General features: G+C 43.6%; 1 protein-coding gene across 2 annotated transcripts in view; it reads left to right on the top strand.

Moving 5' to 3' along the window:
- Positions 1-26,127, top strand: part of ATP8B1 (ATPase phospholipid transporting 8B1) — a 125,009-nt gene that overhangs the window by 87,910 nt on the left and 10,972 nt on the right. For both annotated transcript variants that reach the window (XM_027069042.2, XM_053205745.1), the window contains exons 10-22: positions 36-194; positions 556-644; positions 2,593-2,783; positions 5,104-5,312; positions 7,648-7,691; positions 8,517-8,673; positions 14,269-14,457; positions 16,153-16,265; positions 18,103-18,267; positions 19,249-19,360; positions 20,572-20,647; positions 23,874-24,006; positions 24,415-24,703. In XM_027069042.2, the coding sequence (XP_026924843.1) occupies positions 36-194; positions 556-644; positions 2,593-2,783; positions 5,104-5,312; positions 7,648-7,691; positions 8,517-8,673; positions 14,269-14,457; positions 16,153-16,265; positions 18,103-18,267; positions 19,249-19,360; positions 20,572-20,647; positions 23,874-24,006; positions 24,415-24,703 (1,926 nt within the window). The remainder of the gene's footprint in view (positions 1-35; positions 195-555; positions 645-2,592; positions 2,784-5,103; positions 5,313-7,647; positions 7,692-8,516; positions 8,674-14,268; positions 14,458-16,152; positions 16,266-18,102; positions 18,268-19,248; positions 19,361-20,571; positions 20,648-23,873; positions 24,007-24,414; positions 24,704-26,127) is intronic.

The raw sequence follows: 26,127 nt of genomic DNA, 5'->3' as shown, positions 1-26,127 counted from the left end.
GTGTGAATACTTATGTGAATCATATTTTTCTGAAGGTTTCGTTGAATGTGAAGAACCTAATAACCGACTGGATAAGTTTACAGGAACACTATTTTGGAGAAACACAAGTTTTCCTTTGGATGCTGATAAAATTTTATTACGTGGCTGTGTAATTAGGAACACCGACTTCTGCCATGGATTGGTCATTTTTGCGGGTAATTTCAGAGTTTCTTGGGAAATTGATGTGATACGTGCTTTTAAGATTTTTTTTAATGTTTATTTTATTTTTGAGAGTGAGAAACAGAGCACAAGCAGGGGAGGGGCAGAGAGAGAGGGAGACACAGACTGCGAAGCAGGCTGCAGGCTCTGAGCTGTCAGCACAGAGCCCGATGTGGGGCTTGAACTCACAAACCATGAGTTCATGACCTGAGCTGAAGTCGGACACTTAACCAGGCGCCCCTGATATCTGCTTTTAAGCTTTACAGGAGGGGATTGCTCTTCTGTTCATTCTCCATCGAAATGAAAGGAAGCATTGATTTTCCCAACTATTGATTGTATTGAATTTTCCATTTTTAGGTGCTGACACGAAAATAATGAAAAATAGTGGGAAAACCAGATTCAAAAGAACTAAAATTGATTACTTGATGAACTACATGGTTTATACGGTATTTATTTTCCGTTTCAGTAGATGAGAGGCTAGACTACTATCTTTTACTCTAATTTTGTTGTATGTTTTTCTTATGTAGAGAAATCTTAACCTCTGCAGGCCAGGTAGAAAAATGCGTGAGGCATTCCAAGAGAGAGAACTCTCTTACTTTTCCTCAGAAACGCCATATTCTAATCGGAGAATCCTTTTGGGAACCGAGGTTCCACTTGTAGGGTCCCCTGAATGGTTGAGTATTTTGTCAACTGGAGTGACCAGTTGGAAAACCAGGGAGCCTGAGATAAGTTAGTGGGGCCGGGCTCCTGTCAACATACGGTTGATTTTACTGCTATTAGTTTCCCACAGGGGTAGTTCTCTTAAAAGCAAACTTTCCTCCCCAGCATGTAGTGTACAAGTCTAAATATAAGGCAAGGCTAAATATAAAGTGTGTTGAGGGCCCCCAAGACCACCCCCAGGTTTGGTGATTCACTGGAAGGACTCACAGAATAAAACATCTAGTTGCCCTCATAGCTATGACTTGTTGTGACTTATTTACAAAGCAAGATCAGCAAAGGCAAAAGGCTCATGAGGCAAAGTCTGGAGGAAGCCAGGTGCAAGCTTCCAAGAGTCTTCTCCCAGTAGGGTCACATGGCAAGACACCCTCCATTTCCCTAGCAACAACTTGTGACAGCCCATGTGAAATGTTGTCTCTACCAGGGAAGCTCATTGGAGACTCAGTGCCCGGGGTTTTATTGGGATCTGGTCACACAGGCCCCATCTGCCAGGGATGTACCAAAATTCCAGATGCCCTGAAGGAATGTAGGGGATCAGCATAAACCATATTGTTTTACACAAGCAGGCACCATGAGCAGTTCTTATCAGGGAATAAGAAATAAGGAGAGGAAGGGGGAGGAAGAGAGGAAACCGTTCCAAAATCTAAGTTCCTAGATGCCGGCCAAAGGCCAACCTTGCAAGCAGGACAGCGTCTCAGGCCCAGCCCCAAGATGTTGGGCAGTGCTCCAATTTCCCAATGAGAATTAATTTTTTTCCCAAGTATTTAGCTTAATTTGAATGCATACGTTTTTAGAGACGTCAAATACTTACCATACTTTAATTACATATACACATTTGAAGTCGTATAAAAGTAATAACATTAAAGAAACAGTTCTTTTTTTCTCTCATCTCCCATTTCGTGAAAACTTTGCATGTGCATCTTCCGTGTCATTGTCCCGGTTATGGCCAGAGTACTCGCGACGAGTTCCTCTCTCATCCTGAGCCCTGTGGTTTTGAGATATAGCACTTTTGGAATCTGTGGCCAGAAATTTCAATCTGTCCTTGGAAATCGTCTTCCTACCACAATTATCCGAATACCACTGGGATGGTCGACTTTTGCCTTCATCCCAGAAGTATATACTCGTCATTTCCATAACAGAATACTCACTGTACCGCTTCAGAAATGGTTTAAACCTTAAGTGGTAATGAAGTCTTCAGGAAAAATTACCTGAATCAGGGTGAAATTCCCTTATGTTCTCTTTTAAAAAGTTATTTCCATCAACTATTTTCCATAAATGTCCCAGTTCAGCATTATCTGAAATTATGTCATCCTAAGGTACCTTCCCCCAACAGTATGGTATTATTCAAAGTACAAGTAATTGATAGGATGCCCTGTAATGTGAGAATGTTTAAGGATTTGAATACAAGACACCAACCTTCTCTTTCGAACAATAGTTTTGGGAAGAAAACTACACCTATATGTATTATGTAGGATAAATCAACCAACCGTAGAACTCAAATAGGCTTTCAAAGCCTTCGTAGGCACTGTTTTTCCTTTAAGTGTGTTGTGTTTACAGACTACTAAGTTATCATAAATGTGCTGGAGTATTGAGTGAGGCTAATTAGCATCTATGAGATTCTGGGGGTGGGGGTTGGCGATCCATCTTCCAAACACTTCAGTGTGTTATGTCTTCCAGATCTTTGTTGTTCTCATTCTGCTTTCTGCTGGTCTGGCCATCGGCCATGCTTACTGGGAAGCTCAAGTTGGCAATTATTCTTGGTACCTCTATGATGGAGAAGACTTTACACCCTCCTACCGCGGATTCCTAAATTTCTGGGGCTACATCATTGTTCTAAACACCATGGTGCCCATCTCTCTCTATGTCAGGTAAGGCTGTCCTCTCTTCGGCCTTTTGCTTTAAGGAAGAATGCAGTACATTTTCCCAACTTTGCCCCTTCATCTCTATCAATAACTGTTTCAAAGGTCATACAGAACAAGTAACAAAATAGCTTCATTTCAGAATTGGGGGTAATATAGGGAGAGGAAATTAACTTTGGAGTGTCTGTTCTGTGCCAGGCACAGCACTTTGTATCTTGACCACTTTAGAGATAAAGACAACCAGGGTTCAGAAGTCACTCACTTGGTAAGATTGCTTCTCAGTGGACTCAAAGCCCAGGCTTCAGGAAGGACCTTGGGAGAAAGCTGGAGATTTAGACTGACATGGGAAAACTTAGTTGTTTTTCTTTTTAGGAGCCTTCCTAATCTCTTCTCTGTGTCTTCCTTATTACCACCTGGTACATCCATTGCCTGTAAAACGCTTGCTGGGAATGCCTCTCTCCCTGCCCTCATTCAGCCTCTCAAAATATTCTGTTTCTTATCTTAATCTGAACCATAATAAAGGAGTCAGGGTCATATCTGTGACAAACAGTGATCACCTTGCTGAGTGAGATTTCTTCTTCTTTTTTTTTTTTTACTTTTTTCTTTCTTTACTGTCAAAGTTCGCTGTCATTCATCAATTGGATTTTAGACCATTGGAAGAGGAGTTGTGCCTTGGAATATCCCCAGCAGCCAGAGTCTACCTTGACTTCCAATTAAGTAACAGCCCAGAGACATACAGGATCACATACACTTTTGTAATTAGGAGCACTTAGTTTATTTTAATTTTATTACATGTGCATTTGTTTTATTTTTAATCTTATTACATGTCGTTAACATTGTTCGTTCACTAGTAAGTAGAGCCCTGGGGAGCCATGTGTTTGCAGTCGCTTTAAAAAAGGAGAAACAACCACAGAAACCTGAGATAAGATTTACCTTTGTGGAGGGAGCTACCAAACAGATTATTTTGTCTAAAACCATGAATGTACGTTATAAACCGTGTATGTTGTTTTTGGTTTTAGAAAGTCATGTCATGTAACTAACGTGGTTTCCTTCTTTCTCTTAGAAATAAAGGTCCTTCTACAGCACAAGGTGGATCAGGTCGTTCTGCTTTGTTTTCTACCCTTTGTTTCCATTTCATTCAGGATAAACTCATTATGGAGGCCACACTGTGACCCACAAGGCCCAGCATGGTCTTGTGCTGTTCATCCCCTCGCTCCTACAACCTCTTATACGTCCACCTCCTCCTTGGTCTCCCCCAACTTTAGCCTCCCTGATAGTCCTCACGGGTGCCAGTACCTGCCACAGAGCCTTTGCACCTGCTCTGGTCTCTGTCTGGAACGTTCTTCCCTCTTATCTACATAGTTGCTCTTTCATTTGCTTCAGGTCTCTGCTCAAACACCACTCCGTCTTAAATATCATGCTATCCCTTATTCTGTTCTCACCCTGCTTTGATTTTCTGTGGGGGATTTTCACCACATGATAGATGTACAGGTTTGTGGATTTGTCCTCATTAGAAGGTAACCTCCTTGAAGGCAGAGGTTTTGTTGGGTTTGTTTCCCTGGGGAGCCCCCCGCCCCCCCCCCACTGTACCTAGAATGCTGTCTGTACATAGTAGGCACTCAGGAAATATTAACAGGGGGCGGGAGGGAGTTCTTTTTCCACCTCTTTAACTTATTATAAAGACATCTTTTGCCCAGTTAACAATTGCTGGGTATGTAAACAGCTTCCTTATAACTGAGATATATTTAATCCCTTGGAGTTTTCAAATTGTGATGATTCCTTTAGACTGTCTTATTTGGGACAGTCTATAACTTTATAAGACTTTAGGGGGAGAAAACACTATGTTTTTTCAAAGTGTGGAATCACAACGTAGGGGTCATTTGCCAAAAGCACACCGATTCTGTAACCTAGTGGAACCTCATCGACAACCGGGGGCAGAGGTAAACATGGGAATGACGGGCGCAGGGGTGAACACGGCCATTCCAGGTGTCCCGAGTGTGATGGGAATGAGAGAAAAGAGAGTAGAGATTGCCACATTGTCACCATGTCCCTGGTCCCACAGGGCTGTGTTCTGAGTGTGGGGTGCTGTGGCCAGATGTTGTCAGGAATGAGTGGGAAATCGCACCAAACGAGGTGCGTTGACCCTGAAGCTGGAGAAGGAGGTGTCTGGTCGGGAGAACCCAGAGGCTTGGCCCACGGGCCACCACGTGGCTTATCTCTTGGCAGATGAGCAGCTCGCCGTGGTGCGCACAAGTCGAGACAAAGCTCACCGCCTGCCTCTCGTGTCGGAGAGCACCATCCACGCTAATGTGTTGTCTTGCCTTCCTAGCGTGGAGGTGATCCGTCTGGGACAGAGTTACTTCATAAACTGGGACCTGCAGATGTACTATCCTGAGAAGGACACGCCCGCCAAGGCGAGAACCACCACGCTGAATGAGCAGCTTGGGCAGATCCATTACATCTTCTCTGATAAGACGGGGACGCTCACGCAAAACATCATGACTTTCAAGAGGTGCTGCATCAATGGGCAAATATACGGTGAGTGGAAGCCATCGCTCCAAACTGAGCACGCGTGACCAGCACCTGCCGTCCCAGAATTGCTGGTGCCGTCCAGGCGCACGGCCCCGGTGGCCACTTGGGGCCGAGTCCTGAAGTGGCTTCGCTGGCGGCACTGGGAACGCACGCGTGGGAGAGGTCAGAGGTCAGAAACAGGCACACACGCCTCAAGAAATCAGACACAAAACTACCATGTGATCTGGCTTCGGAGGGGATCCCGAAAACACCAAAAGCAGAGATCTTCGCACAACTATGGTCATACGAGCATTATTCACAGTAGCTAAAGTGTGGAAGCAACCCAAATGTGAGTCAGTGGATGAGCGGATAAACAAAATGTGGTCCCACATACAACGGGACCTGGTGTAGCCTTAAAAAGGAAAACATTCTGGGGCGCCTGCTTGGCTCAGTCAGTTGAGCGTCCGACTTCGGCTCAGGTCAAGATGTCACGGCTCACGGGTTTGAGTGCCATCAGCACAGAGCCCGCTTCGGATGCTCTGTCCCTCTCACCCTCTGACCACCCCCGCCCCCCCACTCATGCTCTGTCTCTCACTCTCTAAAAAATAAACCTTTTTTAAAAATTATTAATACAGTGTTTTACATTCTTTTGCCACAGTACTTAAAAAAAAATGTTTTTTAATGTTTATTTTTGAGAGAGCGTGAGCAGGGTAGGAGCAGAGAGAGAAGGAGACACAGTATCCGAAGCAGGCTCCAGGCTCTGAGCTGTCAGCACAGAGCCCGACACGGGGCTCGAACTCACGGACCACGAGATCACGATCGAAGCCAAAGTCGGATGCTTAACTGACTGAGTCACCCAGGCGCCCCTGAAAAATAGACATTTGAAAACAAATTTTTTTTAAGAAGGGAAAACATTCTGACACACGCTGTAGTGTGGATAAACCTTGAGGACCCGGTGCTCAGTGAAATGAGCCAGACACACAAGGGCGCAGTTAGTATGATTCCACTTATATGAGGCCTTAGAACAGTCAAATTTATAGAGACAGGAAGTAGAATGGGTGGTTGCCAGGGGCCGGGGGCAAGAGAGGATGCGAAGTTATTGTTTAATGAGTACAAAGTTGCAACTTTACCAGATGAAACAGCTATGGAGTGGACGGTGGCGATGTTATGCAGCAGCGTGATTGTATCTAGTGTCACTGAACTACAGACTTCAAAATGGCTAAGGTCTGGGGCGCCTGGGTGGCTCAGTCGATTGAGCGACCGACTTCAGCTCAGGTCATGATCTCGCGGTTCGTGAGTTCGAGCCCCGCGTCGGGCTCTGTGCTGACCGCTCGGAGCCTGGAGCCCGCTTCGGATTCTGTGTCTCCCTCTCTCTCTGCCCCTTCCCCACTCATGCTCTGTCTCTCTCTGTCTCAGAAATAAATAAACACTAAAACAAAAATGGCTAAGGTCAGGGTGCCTGGGTGGCTTAGCTGGTTAAGCATCCAACTCTTGACCTCAGCTCAGGTCATGATCTCACAGTTCGTGAGATCAAGCCCCGCGTCAGGCTCTTTGCTGGCAGCATGGAGCCTGCGTGGGCTTCTCTCTTTCCCTCTCTCTTTCTGCCCCTCCCCTGCTCGCAGACACTCTCTCTCTCTCTCTCTCTCTCTCTCTCTCTCAAAATAAACTTAAAAAAAATGGTTAGGGTGATAAATTTTATGTTATATCTATGCCACCCGATTACTTTGAAAAAGGTGATTTCCATTCTAATATTCTGAAACATGCTGTATTTTAACAAAAATATTCAGGCTAATACTGTATTCAATTCGAATGCTCTAACTTTTAAATAAAGACTTAATACAATTTTTTAATAGCTACAGGAACACTGTGCTTTCTCCTTGTAGAAAACTATACTATGAATATGTTTTCACAGAAGGGGCATCTCAGATGTGGGAGCCCATGAAGAAGGTGGGACACTGGGGAATTAAGGAAGTGGTTCTCACGTACATGGTGACAGTCCCTTTCTAGCTGGGGGATAGATAAAGCACTTCAGAGGACAGGGGTCTGGCCCCAGAGGAGGATGCGGTATGGAACAAGAGAAGCACCAGTGTTTGAACCTCTAGACCAGGGGTCTGCAAACTCCTTCTGTAGAGAGCCCAATAGGAAATATTCTAGCCATTGCAAGCCAAAGGTGGTTCGTATCAGACTTTCTTCTTTGTTATGTTCTGTTTGGTTTTTACAACTCTTGAAAAATGTGAAAATCATTCTAAACTTGAAAGCTGTCCCCAACAGGCCGGGACCCTTAGAACCAAAGCAGGGGGAGGAGGAGGGACCTCTGCACGCAGGGGAAGACTCCATTTATCTTGTCCTGTTTGTTTCTCAGGAGACCATCGGGACGCTTCTCAAAACAATCACAGCAAGACAGAGGTGAGTCCTTTAACTGAAGGGAGGGTTTGGGGGTGTATTAGTTGCCTATGGCTGCTGTAATGAACTACCACAAAAAGGGTGGCTTAGAACAACAGAAATTCTACAGCTATTCTAGAAACAGAACAGAAATTCTACAACAGCTCTGGAGACTAGAAGTCTGAAATGAAGGTATCAGCAGGGCCATGCTCACTCTGAGGTTCTAGGGAAGAATCTGCCCTGGCCTCTTCCTAGCTTCTGGTGCTTGCCTGCAACCCTTGGTGTTCCTTGGCTTACAGACCCAACACTTAGATGTCTGCTTCCATTGTCACATGGCGCTCTCCCTGGGTATCTGTGTGTCTGTGTCCAGATCTCCCTCCTCTTATAAAGACACCAGACATTGGACTAGTGCCCACCATCCTCCAGTGTGACCTCATCTTAACTTGATGATATCTCCAAAGACCTTATTTCCAAATAAGGTCATAGTCACAGCCACCGGGAGTTGGGATTTCAACATATCTTTGGGGGGTGGAGGGAACACAATTCAACCCACAACAGGACGTCTTTTTGTTTTAAGACAAGGGTGAGCCTCTTGACACATTAAAAAGTACGTTATAGGGGCACCTGGGTGGCGCAGTCGGTTAAGCGTCCGACTTCAGCTCAGGTCACGATCTCGTAGTCTCAAAAATAAATAAACGTTAAAAAAAAAATTTAAAAAAAAAAGTACATTATAATCCTAAGAAAATTTTTCCATAAAGACTTGGCTTCCAAGAGAAGCTTCTATCATTTGCTAAGCCCACGCTGTTATTTTTAAAATCACATTTGCTCGTCCTCCCCCACCTGTTTTAGCAAGTGGATTTCAGCTGGAACACGTTTGCTGACGGGAAGCTTGCGTTTTACGACCACTATCTTATCGAGCAAATCCAGTCGGGGAAAGAGTCGGAAGTTCGGCAGTTTTTCTTCTTGCTTGCAGTCTGCCACACGGTCATGGTGGACAGAATTGATGGTGAGTGTTTCCTGGCATCTCAGACACGGGGGCCCAGGTTTTTAGTTTCCAGGTAACTCGTGCCCGGCGCCCAAATGCACGTTGGGTAGTATGCACGACACGTCTGGGTGAGCATCCACCCTGATGGTCTACGAGGCAGCAAAGCGTGAGACAAGCCCCCAGTCTATGAAAATGCACATCTTCTTCACAGGGATAGCTCCCAATGCGTTTATCACTTTGCAAGTGCAATCTTATCGTTAAAAGAAACGATTGACTCTTGCATTATGCGAGAAGAATCACAATCTTCCCGCCCTGTTATTACTTGACATTTATTGAGCGTGAAGAGTCAAGTCTTATCTGGATCGTGGCTGGACTTCGAACTTGAACAATCTTTACTGCAAAATAATTTCAGAGAGAATTTATTTTCTAGATTCAGATATGTTTGGGGTTTGAAATAATACCCGCCAGAGCCTCGGCTTCCTTAAGGTGCCTTTTTCATCGGAAGGAGTATAATTAACGTGTATTTGCATGGGAACCAGCAAAGCTGACGTGTAGATTCTTTTTTAAAAAATGCTTATTTATATATTTTGAGAGACACAGAGAGTGAGCAAGGGAGGGGCAGAGAGAGAGGGAGAGGGAGAATCCCAAGCAGGCTCCGTGCTAGCAGCATGGAGCCTGATGTGGGGCTTGATCTCACGAATCGTGAGATCATGACCTGAGCCGAAATCGAGAGTTGGACGCTTAACTGACCGAGCCACCCAGGTGCCCCTCCTTTGCAGAGCTCTTAAACGCAGCTCGTGCCAGCTTTGTTATAGCAAATTTGTCCGATGTGAGTGAAAGCCATTTTTTCACATATGGACATTACACTAAGTTACACACCTGTGCATTATAGAAAGAGGAAATGGAACCCTTTTGGCATTTCTGCAGGGAAGTGCAGGCTGCCTGCCCATCCTGCACTTGAGTGAGTGCAGCACAGGAAGGTGCCTTTCTGTTTTCTGACCCTGAGCTTTTGTGTGTGGCAAGTGCGAAATCTCCAGAGGGGGAATACGCAGAAAAACTGAATGTGTAAAACCTCTATGTGCTATCTTTCAGCAAATTTCAAAGAAATCCATTTTAAGCATGGGCATAATGGTCCAATAAAGCAAGATGACAGCGGAATTCAAATTGGGGCAGATACATGGAAGGTTATTAGCAGCCAAAGTGGAGGAAGACAGACATGCCAGGTCATGAATAACTCATGTAGAGGTCAAAGTCTGTTTTCTAGACAACCACGTTTTACTCATACGATAAGAATCAAGCATGATCTTTCTGAGCAACTTGGTTATTTTAGGTCTTGACTCATTAGTGAAATTATTCATCCTTTTGTGTATGTGTGTGGGGGGGTGGCATTTTGAGAGCTAACCAGCCAACTTAGGCAAATATAATTCTATGGTCTCTATTTTCGCTTCTTTTCACTGGGATATTATGGGAAGAGCCCTATTCGGCTGGAGATGGGCCAGCCCAGCTTTGGTTCCTACCGGAGCACCCAGTGTAGACCAGGATCTTCGGTCCAAGCATCAACTTCCTCAGTGTTGCGAGCAGAAGGTTGGAATTCAAGGTTCCTTTCAACCTCACATTGTGCTGGTCTCTGTCCCACTGTCTGCTGAGGCAGAGAATTGTACCTCCTGAGGAAACTTCGCTCACACAGCATGTGATGGGCCATTGCTCTAGCCACTATGAATGGAGAACAGCTTGATCTCTAGTGGGAGGAGGTTAAAAGAGAAATTGGTTTTGATACATGAAGTACCTTGAAAGGGTCTCTTGGAAAGACCTTGGGAACCCCTCCTCCAGGTATGATAGATAAGGACATTCAGACCCCAGAAGGTGCAAGGACCTGTGTGACTCAGACAGCAGGTCAGAATCCCTTCCGGTGGGATCCCCTTGCAATCCCTGGGGTGGGGCGCCTTGCTCCTGTGTTTTCTCTCTCTTTTTAAGACTAACGGAGACTGGTCAGTCTTTTATTACGCATAACATCGACAGGAGAAGGGAGGAAATCCTTTCATATCTGTTGCCATACACATCTGCCTAGTGGAGCAGACAGCGTGTGTGGCCCGAGTGCTGAGTCCCCATGGAGGCCCATGGGGGCAAAGTGTGGAGAGGAGGCATTGGGTTTCTGTTGAATTTCCACAACTGTAATGAATTTCCACCTGCAGGAAACTCGGTAGCTGAAGACACCCATTCTTTAGCTCATTGTTCCCTAGGTCGGAAGCCTGGGCACGCATGACAGGGTTCTCTGCGCAAGATCTCCCCAAAATCAAGGTCGGTCACGTTCTCATCTGGAGCTCGGGGTCCCCCTCCAAGCTCACGTGGGAGCGCAGGATTCAGTTCTCTGCCGCTGAAGGACCGAGGCCTCCCTTCTTCCTGGCCACGTGGCCCCCTCCATCTTCAAAGCCAGCAAGAGAGAATCCCTCTTCCGTGGAACCCCTTATATGCTTTGAAGCTCTCTCCCTAGGAAAAGCCCTGTGTCTTTAAGGACTCACCTAATTAGGTTGGGAACACTCAGATAATCACCCTGTCTTGAGGTCAACTGATTTGGGCCTTCATTACATCTGCAAGATCCCTTCCCAGCAGTACCTAGACTAGCATTTTGAATAACTGGAAGGAGGTGCTGTTATACTGGGGGTGGGGGGGGAGGGAAGGGTCCTTGGGGCCCTCCTTGATTCCTACCTCCTGCAGAGGCTGTGTGAGAGCAGGGTGTGGAAGGCTTGGGGACCTCTTCTTCACCTGCAGGTCATTAAGTCAGGATGTGCTGTGATTAGAGGTGGCGTTGAGGAGGCGGGAGCCTGGAGACACAGGAGACTGGGTTGGAAGCTGAGGGTCTGGATTATGGTGGGGTCTTTGGGAAGGATGAGGAAGCCATAGATGGGGGGGTGGGGAGGGCATTCAGCGCGTGACTTGAAGAGGGTGAGATTGTTGAGGGGAAGGAGTGGTCTGAGAGGTAACTTGTTTCAGGGCAGGTGACCAGGGGGTGGGCTCGTATCTGCCACAGGAAGCTACGGTGTCAGAATCACCAGAGACGGGATTTGCGGTTTGAGCATCTTTTTTCATTGGCGCCGTTTTCCTGCTCCGCAAATTAGTTTATGAAAGAAAACAATGCCTCTCTGGTTGCCTCTGAGTGTAGAGTAAATAAAAGAGCTCTCGCCAGAAATCACTGCAGAGGATTATTTTTTAGTCCTGGTTTCTTCCTGCAAACATCAAGTTGGAGTTTGGACCAGCTCTCTGAATTTCTTCCTGTCTCCATTAGCCTGCAATTCTGTGGCTCTATTGCTCGAACCAAGTGGAAGGGTTTTTTGTGGGTTTTTTTTTTTTTTTTTTTTTTTTTTTGGTCACGATAACAATATCAGTGTTTGCTCCAGATATGATTGTCTCAGTCATGGGAACTTTACCACCTTTTATCATTTCATCGCTCTTTTTCTGTTGGAAGTAAGCTTGCCGTCAGCATGACGCGGGGAGATCACTGTGCCAGCTACACTTGCTGAAGTGGTTGTGTCCCCACTGCTGCTTGTTCAGCTCCCGGGGCTCCTGGGCAGCTCAGTCGGTTGAGCGTCCTCCTCTTGATTTCGGCTCAGGTCATGGTCTCGAGCTCATGGGATCGAGCCCTGAGTTGGAGCCTTCTTGGGATTCTCTCTCTCAGCCTTTCCTCCACTTGCACTCTCTCCCTCCCTTCCTCCCTCCCTCCCTCTCTCTCAAAATAAACATTAAAAAAAGTTTGCCCTCTGGCAGCCGTGTGTGCTTGAGGAAATGGATGGATTTGGCGTGTACATTCGTAACTTCTGATGTATGCCTTTCTGGGTGAGCAGAAAACAACCTACAGTGTCCTCTCTAATTACTAATTGGGAATTGATTGATACTGACTTGGAGTGAGCCATCTGAGCAGGCGTGCGGGGGTACAGCCCTCCCTATAGCCGATTCCCCCAGGAGCATCCTCTCCTTCTGTGTAGCCTGATGTTTTCAAAAGCTGCCCATCCATCCATGGTCTGCTTCCTGCTCAAACCATGGTGGAAAAGGAAATGCCTTTTTTCTGTAAATAATTCACCTGACCGTGGAAGTACTTTTCCCTCTGCTTTGAAGCAGAATAACGAAAGTAGAAAAACGGAAAATCTTTTTCAACTTTTTACTGGAGTACAACAGGTGCACGGAGCCCAGCATGTAGCTCAGGAGGTTTTCACAAACTGAATCCTCCCGTGTCACGAGCACCCAGATTTTAAAAAACCGACCGTTATGAATCCCCCAGAAGTCCCCTGGTGTTCCCTTCCAGTCATTGCCCCTCGAGGGGCACTAGTCCTGACCTGGAATAGCACAGGGACGCTTCGTCGGTTTCGTGGTCTGTGTAGACGGAATCACGCAGTGTGGACCTGCGTGCCTGGCTTCTTTCACTCAACGTTGTGACATTTATTCCAGTTGTTGAAGCATCCTTGTGAAGAGAAGGCAGCTTCCCATTAATTGACTTTAAACATCAAGAGGTTGAACAGACTGATGAATGTTGAGGTTTTATTTTAATATGGCTATGCTGAAGAAAGTACACTCTTCCAGAGCAAAGATAAAGTATACAACCCTTTTGGAAAACAAATGACTGATATATGCCAATAGACTTGAAAAAATCAGTATTCTCTCTCTTTATGTTTTACTTATTTAAGTAATCTCTATGCCCAATGTGGGGCTCGAACTCTCGACCTCAAGATCAAGAGTCACATGCTTTTCCGACTGAGCCAGTCAGGTGCCCCCAAAATTACCAGTTTTGTTTAGCTCGGTATTATCACTCTAGGAAGCTATCCTTAGAAAACAGTCAGTCAAACCTTTGTACATACACCTGCAAAATGGTCGCTACAATGTTATTTTTGAGAGCAGAGAATTTGGAAATAGCCTAAGTGCGTATAATTGGAAAAATGGGGACGTGTTTACATTCATTAAAATAATGTTTAGAAAGAATTTTTAAAGTTATGTCAACATGCTCAGAATACTGGGTCAAAATAACAAGAATGTAAACGTATGATAGAAACTATTACCGAATTTGGCATTTTCGAAAAGACGGGAAAGAATGATAAGAGCATGCCAGTGGCTCTGTGTTTCCTCTGGATGGTGGCAGTCTGGGAATTTGTTTTCCTATTCCTGGACACTTGTCTTCTTTTCCTCTGGTTTATATTACTGTTTGTAATTAGAAATAAAACCATAAAGTTTGAAAAGTGTTGGGGCGCCCGGGTGGTTCATTCAGTTAAGCGTCCAACTTCGCCTCAGGTCGTGATCTCGCTGTTCATGGGTTCCAGCCCCACATCAGGCTCTGTGCTGACAGCTCGGAGCCTGGAGCCTGCTTCAGATTCTGTGTCTCCCTCTCTCTCTCTCTCTGCCCCTTCCCGGCTCGCACTCTGTCTCTCTCTCTCTCAAAAATAAATAAACGTTAAAACAAAGAGAAAAAGAAAAGTGTTAATGTTGGCATACTCTTTAAGAATCAATGATTTGTTTTCTTGGGGATGTGTTGGGCTTTGTGAGACATCCTTGCCCCCCATGTGAGCCTCAACAGTGAGCCCTCTGTCTGGTTTTTACAGATTTTCTGGTTTTCTCTCCTGCCTCCTTTGTTAGGTCAGCTCAACTACCAGGCGGCCTCTCCTGACGAAGGCGCTCTGGTGAGCGCTGCCAGGAACTTTGGATTTGCCTTCCTCGCCAGGACCCAGAACACGATCACCATCAGTGAATTGGGGACCGAGAGGACCTACAGTGTTCTTGCCATTTTGGACTTCAACAGTGACCGGAAGCGAATGTCTATAATTGGTAGGTTTCCCTCAAGAGTGTGTCTGCGAATTGCTCATTGAGAGGTTGCCTTTTATGCATTTGATTTCATGGCACCAGAATAAAACAGGCGATGGAGGAACCACTCAGCTCCTGGGAGATTTCCATGGACGTTTTTTCCCTTTATTCTGCATGGGGTCCATCACTCACGGGGACAATGGCAGTTTATCTTGAGTCTTGCAAATGTTGACATTTTTCAGCAATGTGAGCTGCGGCTGCAGGCTGCAGAACCTTCGGTGGTAACAGTGGGTGGTGCGTCCAGAACACGTGCTTTTGTTTTGTGAGGCCGTCCGAGCCTGTCTGCCCTATACTTGGCGGCAGGGAAGGGAGAAGCAGCAGGACAGGGGTTCAGAGGAAAGCAAGGCTGTGCTTATGGAGCAGAAGTGAATCTCCAGGGCAGGCTGCCATTCACTATGGCTTCCCAATATTGAAATTTTTAAGTTCACAATTAGAAACAATTTCAAATTTACAGAAAAATTGCAAAAATGGTTTAGAGAACTCTTGTATTCTCTAACGCGACTGTTGGCATTGGCCACGTGTTGTCATTTTCGTCATATACAGATTCTTGTTTCCCGAGCCATCGGAGAGTAAATTGCAGAGCTAAGGCTCCTTTCCCCTAAATACCTAAGTAGGTATTTCCTATGAACAAGAACATTCACTTATATGTAAATACGATGATCAGAATCAGAAAATTCAGTGTGAGACAATATTATTATCTAATCTGCAGGATGTTTTCAGATTTTACCAGAAATTTTCTTTTCCCTGCCTCCCTCCCTCCCTTTCTTTCTTCCTTCCTTCTTGGTTCAAGACCCAAGATTGCATACTGCAGTAGGTGATTGTTAACTTTGGTCTCCATATGGGGAAACTGTTATATATATATACGGACAAATGGATCTGTCCGATATTCCCTCGTGACTGAATTCAAGTTACGCATCGTTGGCAGGAAGGGTGCGTGGATTGGTGCTGTGTCCTCCCAGCATATCACATCTGGAAGCACAGGGTTATTCGTGATGTTAGGTTTGATTGCTCAGAAAGTGTTCATGAGATTTCTCCACTATGAGATTGAGTTTTTCACCAAGAAAAATATACAAGTTCAACTGTCTACTGAACTCTGATTGGGCACATTTTACTGAGTGCTTTCTGTGTGCCTAGCACTGATCTAGGCCGATTATCATGTCTGGCATTTACCTTGAACTCAAAATCAAGTTAGCTCTGAGGCACGTACTATCATTAAATTATCTCACAGATCCAAAAATCCAAGAAAATGGTCACAAGGAGTCATGTTCTGGTCTGAGGTATTAAAGGCAGTAAGCGTCCCAGGTTTATAGGTAAGAAAGATTCCTACAGTATGGACAAAGAAGGCATTATAGAAGATATTAGCACAGGGCATGGCACATAGTAGGGAATCAGTCAATATTTGCTGAGAGAATAAGTAAGGATAGGAAAAGCTGAGCTGACTACAGCATTCCTTTCATATTTATTTCACTATATTTCATTGTATGTAGATAGTGGCTTACCGACTTTGCTGAGAGGGAAGTTTTTCTAGGTGCATTTATGATTTTAAACTAATGGTGAATTATTAGCAGAGTCACCCTTCAAATCAACTTTAGAAATGTAGTTTTCTATTAAGAAATCAAAGCTAACTTTATGATTTGCTTTTCCTTCTCTTACTACTAGTAAGAACCCCAGAAGGCAACATCAGGCTTTATTGCAAAGGCGCTGACACAGTGATTTATGAACGGTTACATCAGATGAATCCAACAAAACAAGAGACACAGGATGCCCTGGATGTAAGTCCCACCGTCACCCTTTCTGCTGCAGATTGCAAACTTCCTTTCTGATACTGTCTTGTGAGCTGAAATGAAAGCTCTGTGTGAACTGTTGACCCTTCTGTTGTCTTAGTGCAGTTGTGTGGAAAGAGCACCAATGTAGGAAAATGGCAGCCGTGTTCTGGTTCTGCCCCTGCTGCTGACTTCCTAGGACATGACCATGGTGTTCTTTCCCGGCATCCCGGTTGGCAGCATCTGTAGGATGGGCCCGGGAGAATGACTGGTCTGTCTTCCAGTGACCTTGAGCAAGCCACATAACTATAGTGAGCTGTAGCCTTAGTATCTGTGTGGCCTCAAAGAATCCCACCAACCTCTTAAGGGACAATGAAGGAAAGAAAGCATTCATGTAGGATGGGGTGTGACAAAGCAATGCGTCGGATAACTGAGTTCTACCTTTGTTAGTAAATCAGTTTGGTCTTCATTACTTCAAATTTGTTATCTAAGGGGAATGTGAACTTAGTCCAATGATACTGCAGTTATTCAGAATGCTTCTGGAAATTTCTCTCTTGGAATTGCTTACCAATCCTCACATGGTTTTGGTTCTATTAATGATGGCAATGAAGTATGGAGGATACCCATCAGACCTGGTATCCCAGTTCTGCCTCTTCGCCTGTTTTGTGTCCTTGGGGGAAACAGTTGACGCCTCGCTGAAGCATTAATGACCTGTGTGAAAGAGGAAGAGGGTAATTCCTACCAAAGAGAGTCCTTGCAAGGGAAAGATCTTGCACAATTCCCAGGATTTAGTAAGTGCTTAGTAAAGGGTGATTTCTTCCCTGGGTCTGGTCGAGTTTGGGGCCAGTCAAAGGTCCTTGAGGAAGAAGCCTGTATATGTTGTTTACTTACGGGGGTCTCGTTTTAAGATTGATAGGTGGTTTAAGCAGTTACGATAGATCATTTCTCATGAGGATATGAACACTGGCAATTTAATCAAACAGATGCAGAACCTTCCAAAGAATCTTTGAAAGCAAACACTTAGTTGGGTGATGTGTTGGAACAAGATGTGAGTGAAGTACTAAAAACATTTTTATTGGCTCATATTTAAGCTGTTTAAAATAGCTTAGGGGCGCCTGGGTGGCTCAGCAGGTTAAGCGTCTGACTCTTGATTTTGGCTCACGTCATGATCTCCCAGTTCATGAGATCCAGCCCAGAGTCGGGCTCTGCGCTGATGGCATGGAGACTACTTGGGATTCTCTGTCTCCTTCTCTCTGCCTCTCACCCATTCGCACTCTCTCTCTCTCTCAGAATAAATAAACATTAAAAAAAATAAAATAGCTTAAATCTGTTCACCATGATTAAAATTTCCAGCCACTCTTTTTCATTAAAATGTTTTACCACAGCTTTAACGGTGGCTCAGGTATTTCCGAACTGGTTTGAGGATATAATGCTTGGTCGAGAGTCCACAGTTGATTGGGCTTGTAACAGTTTGTGGGAACAAATTATAAAGTTGTCAGGCCTGTGTTTACAACATCATCACACCCCAAGGCAGCTCCCTTGTCTGTTATTTTCTGTGTGGTTACGAGAAAGAGTTTTCTTCTCTCTAGTGACTTGATTTAGAGGAAATGTATACCTTTCTCTTTAACTAATTTGGGAACTACAAATAGGACCCTGAGAATACTTAAAGTGAAAAACAAAGTATTTGTTTAATCTCCTCTACAGAATGTATTTATTCAGAGTCCATTATCTTTCATGACCTCTTTTTAAACGCGCGTACTGTTTTACTTCAAAGAAAGATTTCAAACTGGATCTTGAGTTACATAAAATTAACTCGTCTTTGTTGGGTGGCTGATCTTTTAAATAGATCTTTGCAAGTGAGACTCTTAGAACTCTGTGCCTTTGCTACAAGGAAATTGAAGAAAAAGAATTTGAAGAATGGAATAAAAAGTTTATGGCTGCCAGTATAGCCTCAACCAACCGGGATGAAGCTCTGGATAAAGTGTATGAGGAGATTGAAAAGGACTTAATTGTGAGTTTTAACCTTCATGACTTGCTATTCTAAACAGAACTGGACGTTTTACTAAGTTCTGTCATATTTTTTTTTTAATTTTTTTTTCAATGTTTATTTATTTTTGGGACAGAGAGAAACAGAGCATGAACGGGGGAGGGGCAGAGAGAGAGGGAGACACAGAATCGGAAACAGGCTCCAGGCTCCAAGCCATCAGCCCACAGCCTGATGCGGGGCTCGAACTCACGGACCGCGAGATCGTGACCTGGCTGAAGTCGGACGCTTAACCGACTGCGCCACCCAGGCGCCCCGAGTTCTGTCATATTTTTAATCTCATGCTTGAAAGATAATTCTAACTTCAGCATTTCAAATTGGTGCAAAGGAACTAGGTCACTTGAATTTCTTCTGTCCAGTGAGCGAGACAGAAGTTGCCACTATGAGAAAACAAAGGAAAGAAAATGTTGAGCTTCCAATCTGATTCTGGTATTTTTTATCTCGCTTATTATAATTCATTATGATTTTTACACGATGACAAATCATATGTTTTATTACACTTTGAGAATTACTGGACTGATTTGTATCTTGTAAAACCTCGAAACAAGAAAATGATACCATTTGTAAATGAAATTTCTCAAAGTTTAATACCTATCGCCTGTAGAATTTAGATTAGAAGGAAATAGCTAGTATTGACCTTCAGGGAGAGGAAGTGGCTTGTGTCCACGTAAAATAGCCTGTATGTAACGAAAGTATATGTTTAACATCCTTGATTTTGTATTTACATTTTTACCTTGGTAAACTACTTTAAGCGAAAAGGGCTTGAATGTTTTATTTTTTGGTATGAACTGCAGCCACCCCTGCTGTTATTACTGGCCACCAGCCCCAGTAGAGTGCCAATAGGGGTATATAATTAGCCATTCTGCTTATTGTAGGCTGGCAAACTGCAATTGCAGAACATTTTGAGCTTATTTTGCTAATTCCTTTTTTTTGAAATGTACATTCCAGCTACTGGGAGCCACAGCTATTGAAGACAAGTTACAGGATGGAGTCCCAGAAACCATTTCAAAACTTGCAAAAGCTGACATCAAGATCTGGGTGCTCACTGGAGACAAAAAGGGTAATTCAGTTTGCGGGGAGGCGTATCTGTTAATTCATTAAGCATTCGTAGTTCCTGTGTCCCTTGCCCAAGATGATTTTCTCAGACTTTCCATCCTGCACAAATACGGTCCATTCCTTTGAGACAGAGATGCTTTCTTTAAGAAACCCTTCTCCATTATTCCAGCTTACGCTGACAGCATCCTTCCAGAAACTTCCTTGGTAGCAGAGTTTTATTTCTTATACTTGAGCTCCTGGTCAGGCCATTTTAACTGTGTGGTCAGTCTGATCTTTCCAGCCAGACGTGAATCCTCTCGTGAAAGGACCATCCCTTTGGTCCCTTTGTCATTTGTTGGGCACAGAGCAGAACATAATACAAACTGCTGAGTAATAACTTTTGCTTTTTTCACCCATTTTATTGCCTGAAAACTATAATTAAAATTTTACACCCAAGGGATGATTTGAATTTTTAAATTTAGAGCTCAACAAGGCATTATTTGGCATTGATACCCTTCTACAAGCCTCTCACGGAAACCAGATAATTTCTCTTACTCTGACATCATTTGTGAGTTACACACTCTGATAAGCTAAGGGAAGTCCTGACCTTAAACAAATAACAGTGGGTGGTGATGGGAAAAGGGGAAAAGTCTCCAGTAGGGGCCCCATGTGAGGGTTTATGGAAATAATTATCTTTTTTTTCCATAACAGAATGATTAAGCCACATGAACTGATTGTGCTTAGTAATTCAATGAACATTGATTTGTTAATCAGTTTGTATATTTATATATTTGATAATAGAGTACATTTTATAATTGAAAACTTCTCAAACCAGACTTTGAGTTCTACTTATTTTATCACAGAAAAAAGGCTTTTGCCCCCCTTTTGTGTATATACATTGCTACTGAAAAAAAAAAAAACTCACCATATTTGATTGCATCTGGCTGTTACTTGAAAAAAAAATGCTTATTACTAGATAGTCAACTATTCATCAATAGGCACAACACTTTTTTTTTTTAAGTTTATTTATTTTAAGAGAGAGCACGTGTTAGTGGGAGAAGGACAGAGAGAGAGAGAGAGAGAGAGAGAGAGAGAGACAGAGAGAGAATCCCAAGCAGGCTCTGCACTGTCAGCACAGAGCCTGATGTGGGGCTCGAACCCACGAACCAAGAGATCATGACCTAAGCCGCACCCCAACACCTAGTTTGGTTGTTTTTTTTTTTCTTTCTGTTGTAGAAACTGCTGAAAATATAGGATTTGCTTGTGAACTCCTGACTGAAGACATGACTATCTGCTATGGGGAAGATATCAAGTAAGTAAAGGCAAAGCTAGATGTGGTAGACACAGCAAATACGGAGAAATGGGAGCGAGAATGTCAATTCAGACAGTTTTCCTCACATTTAAATAAGGCAAGAGAACACAGGTAGTTCCAGGTTATCATGGCTGGATCTCCTTTTGAGCAAGTTTTAGTGTTAGGGGAACTTGAGGCCCTTCTTCAGCCTTTCAGGAGCCATTTCTCTGAATTTCTTACAAGTCCTCAGTGCTTGCCTGCTGATAAAAAAAAAAAAAAAAAAAAAAAAAAAGTGAGCCTGAGACATCACCAGCCAACTGATGCTGGAGTGCTGCCTTTTCAAGGAATTGTAATTTTGTAAGAAACAAACAGAAGGAAAGAAACCGCACAATTTTGCTTGGAAGGAAACGGGTGGATGGGACACACCTCTAGTCTCGTCTGGATGGGGCAGGATATTTCGAAGCGTAGCCTGTCCTGAAACACTCCAGAGCCCAGAGTCATAGGAGACCTGGAAACGTGTAAGGAGAAGCCCCGCCTGGCGGTAAAGCCAGAAACGTGCGCCAGAAGTTACCTGGTGGTGCTATCTTGACAGTTTTATTTATTCCTCAAGTCCTTGCCTTACGACCCCTCCCCTGGGCTGTCATGAGGCCAAAAGCTGTGAACTTGTCTCATTTGGTAAGAGGCTGGAGGCAGTCGATGGAGGTCGTTAGTCTTCTTTCCAATGATGGTGACAGAGCTTTCGCGAGTTGTTCCAGTATATTGGGCACTCGGGCTAAATTAGACACACAAAATCAGCGGCTCTAAAATCTACATCCATCAGTTGTTTGAATGCATAAACCATGCCTCTTGGTGCTTTTAGCTTTTAAAAAATAGCAACAGACAAATAAATAGTAACATGTTTACTTAAGTAGTTTCTTGGTTTCAAATACTTTGGTTAATTGCCAGAAGGTTTTATTTCTTGTAGATGGGGGCCCTAATAGATTTCTGGTCTCTCTTTCTAAAGTGTTGAAAATTGGGCCCTGAGCTAAATTAGAAGATAAAATTTATGCAAGTAGCAAATTTTATGATCATGCTCTTAGCTAAGTTAACCTTTCTAGAGGGCTGAACCATCTATCTCTCTAGGTGGTTCCTAAAAGGATGATTCCTATAGAATGGTTTGAATGGGTAACTTCATGCTTTTTTTCTTTCAGTGATTTGTCTTCATCACTCCTTATTTTCAACTTGAAAATGAGAAATTAATGTGGAAAAAAAGAATAAAAAATACCTAATCCTCTAGTGTAGTGGTTCTCAACTGGGGGTGGTTTTGCCTTGCAGGGAAATGTGGCAGTCTGACAGTTGACACTGAGCTTAGCCTGAAAGACTCAAGAGGAGGCTCCTTTTCCATACTTAGCCCCTCTATTCAATTCCACATTACAGCTTTTTCCCCTTGACAGTATAAATTTCCTTGCTCTGTGAAAACAACAACCCTAATCTGTTCTATTATGTGTTGATTATCTTGTCGGGAGTTAACGATCTTGCTATTTCTACTTTGCACTCAGCGCCCCTGCTTGAATTATGCTGAGATATTAACATTCTGGTGCAGCCATTTCTCAATGTTTCCAGACATCATGAATCTTTGGTTGTTTTAATATGGAAGGAAGGAGAGGTACTACTGGCTTCTAATAGGTAGAGACCAGGGATGCTGCTGAATATCCTACAGGGCAATAGTCAGCCACATACAACAAAGTATTACCTGGCCCAAGACATCAATAGTGCTAAGGTTGAGAATCTTGCTCTTGAAGGTGGAGAATGGTGGCTGTGTGTAACAAGGAAAGCTGTGGGCTGAGAGTAAGGAGACCTGAGTCTTCAATCCCTTTGCCTATCAACTTACACCAGGTGAATCGCATCCTCTCTCATGGGCTTGTACTTCCTTATGTGTAACATGAAGAGTTTGGATAAGATGTTCATGGAGGCTTCCACTCTAAAATTCCGTGACTAATTTTTCTATCACATGAATGTGTTACATGTGGTCTTCTCAATTACTTTTTGATACAAAGCACTGAGAATTTCTCAAAAGCAAACTTAACTTTATGTGGAAGTAAGCTTCTTTTTGCCAAATAGCAGCCACTGTTTATAATACACTGTATTATAAATTATAATACACTATATACCCAGGTATAATAATTCAGGTCAAGATTGCCTTCCTTCTGTTGGTCCTGAGCATATTTTCAATTGTATCTTCCTTTAGCTGTCTTTGGCAAATAACGGAACGCCAAGAACAGGGTGCCGCATGGGGGAGGAATTAAGACTTAAATAAGATTATCTCACCTGATTTAAAAATGGGCTAAGGATTTGAATAGACTTTTCTCCAAAGAGGATATACCAACGGCCAACAAGCATATGAAATGATGCTCACTCATACGCTCAAGCATATGAAATGATGCTCAGACATTAAGGAACTGCAAGTTAAAACCAGAAAAAGTTATCACCTCACACCCTTTCAGGATGGCTTCTATCAAACAAACAAAACCAGGAAATAACAAGTATGGGCAAGCATGTGAAAATTGGAGTCCTTGTGCACTGTTGGTGGAAACAAAATGGTGTAGCTGCTATGGAAACCAGTACGGTGGCTCCTCAAAATAGTTAAAAAGAGAATTACCATATGATCCAGCAATCCCACTTGTGGGTATATACCCCAAAGCACTGAAAGCCAGAACTCAAAAGACGTATTTGCACACCCACGTCCATAGCAGCACTATTCACAATAGCCAAGAAGCAGAAGCAACCCAAACGTCCACCGATGGATGAATGGACAAACAAAATGTAGTATATCCATACGCTGGAATATTATTAAAGAGGAAGGAAATTCTGACATGTGCTATAATAGCAAATGAATCTCGAGGACAGGGAGATAAGCCAATCGCAAAAAAAAAAAAAGTACTGTGTGATTCCACTTATAGGAGTTCTTTATAGTGTTCAAATTCGTAGAAACAGAAAATAAAACAGTAGTTACCAGGGACTAGGGGAAGGGGGTCACTTAACTGGTATAGAGTTTCAGTTTGGCAAGATGAAAAAGTTCTGGAGATTGGTTACAAAGCAGTGTGAATATACTTAATACTACTGAACTGTAGAAATAGGTGAGATAAATTTTATGTGGGTTTTTTTTAAAAACACAAATAAAAATAGAGATTATGTCAAAGGTACTTCACAGTCAAGGGCCCATTTATAGTCTTGTGCTCTTAAACACTTAAATTTCTTTTCCCCCCAGTGCTCTTCTTCACACAAGGATGGAAAACCAGAGGAACAGAGGTGGAGTCTATGCAAAGTTTGTACCCCCCGTGCACGAACCTTTTTTTCCACCTGGTGAAAGTCGTGCTTTAATAATCACTGGTTCTTGGTTGGTGCGTATCTTTATTGTATCTGTGTGTGCCTTTGCCTTAAACTACAGCAGTTCATTGTGGACTGATCTGAGATGGTTTCTCCTACAAACTGACAGCCTAAAAATCTCTTGGCCTATGGATGAGCGGCAATTTCCCAAGTGTGAGACTTTCTATATGATACATGAAAGGAAATCCATCAGACTGGTAATGGTGGATAGCCCTGGTTTATCAATCAATGAATAATTGTAATTTTTTTTCTTTGTACATTTGTGTTTTCTAAATTTCCATGGTAAGTAGGTTTTATAATCAGAACAGTATCATCCATGAGATAACCCAAGAACCATCCTCCACACGATTAAAGTCTTGGAAATGGTACCCTCGAGATAAAAACTAAGATGGTTGTAATCCTCTCCCTCTCTAAACTCACAGAATGAAATTCTTCTGGAGAAAAAGACCAAGAGAAGTAAGATTCTGAAGCTGAAGTTCCCGAGGACGGAAGAAGAAAGACGGATGCGGACGCAGAGTAAAAGGCGTCTGGAAGCCAGGAAAGAGCAGAGGCAGAAGAACTTTGTAGACCTGGCCTGTGAGTGCAGTGCAGTCATCTGCTGCCGGGTCACCCCCAAACAGAAGGCAATGGTGGTGGACCTGGTGAAGAGGTACAAGAAAGCCATCACGCTGGCGATTGGAGACGGGGCCAATGACGTAAACATGATCAAAAGTGAGTCTCACCCAGGGCAGATGCCACCTGAACTGCTTTAGAGAAGGAAAGGCAGGAATGTTTCCGAGGGTAGTAGTCCCAAATCCCATAGCTCAGGCTCTGAGAAAGCAGCTGATAAAGGCATGTAACCACGATGATGACACCTGTGACCCTGCCCTGAGGAAGCTCAGTCTACCCCAGTAGGAGAGAGCAGGTAGGACAGTGCCCCTCAGAGGATGCCAAAGAGAAGACGAGCTCCACATGAGTGAATTTGGCCTCCTCTGTTTCCCTCTTTTACACACATGGGGCTTTGTTTTGTTTTCCCTCGCTTACTGCTTCTCCTCCTCTATTTCCTTAAGGCTTATTAGAATCCTATTTAGTAAGCTTGGTGAAAATTTCTGCTGAGCGCGGAGTAAATTGTTGAATTCTCTTTAGTATTTGAGAGTATTTTGCTTTCTTATCTCAGCATCTTTTTTTCTGGGGCTTTCTTCTTGCCTTTGGGAAATTGGGTGACCTCGTATGAGCCCAAGGGAGCACATGTGGCATTGAAACACAACTCTAACATGGCCTTGCCATCCTCCTGACCTTCCTAGGAGACTGCCAAGGGTCGTTTCACTGGTGGGAGGGCTTTACGTCTTCACAAATTGAAGAACTGAGCGCTGTCATGCAGAAATACATTGTGCCAGTGTTAGAGCATGCAGAACTGAAGCTTCATCAACACGCCTGAGTCCTGGGTGGTTTTTCCTCCCTGTGTTACTGTCAGGGAGCATCTTGTAACGAAAACGCCCCAACTAGTGAGCTGTGAATGCTCGTTTTCATTCCACCAACATGCCGTGTCGCCTTGGGCGGGCTTATGCTCCGGCCTCAATTTTCTCATCTGAAAACTATGATTTCTGAGGTCACTTCCAGTTTTATGATATTATTAGTTCAAACTATGACATAACCACGTATGTTCTACTAGAGAACTAAAATGCATTATGTACAACTAGACTTTTAATTCAAGCCTGTTTTGTAATTCGTGTGTCTCTTTCTTTTCTTAGAGTCTCTTCCTCCTCCTCGATCTATACTAAGAATATTCCAACTTTATCTTCCTCGGCAGGAGTCAGCTATATGATGTATGTCTTCTTGCTTCTTTATCACGTGTCTGTCTGTGGCCACTGCTGGTTTAATTTCTTCTCCAGGGTGTTTTGCATGTGCCAATCCTACCATACGACTGGCATTTCTTGCCCCAAATTACATCAGTCTCTTTACAGCCAGTTCTAGGTTATTTTCCATTGTGTACCCTTAGCATAAATAGCTGTGCCAAAAGGGCAAGTAACTCAAACATGAGTTACAATGGAGACTTCTAGATGTTGGAGAGAGGGTTACCTTGCAAATTTACCATCTGACTAGGTGACTTAGACTTGAAATTTTTTTTGTTCCAAGGAGTTTACCAATTGATAGCA

The sequence above is a fragment of the Acinonyx jubatus genome, chromosome D3, assembly GCF_027475565.1.
Source record: "Acinonyx jubatus isolate Ajub_Pintada_27869175 chromosome D3, VMU_Ajub_asm_v1.0, whole genome shotgun sequence".
NCBI lineage: Eukaryota > Metazoa > Chordata > Mammalia > Carnivora > Felidae > Acinonyx > Acinonyx jubatus.
This window is presented reverse-complemented; position numbering and strand designations above follow the sequence as displayed.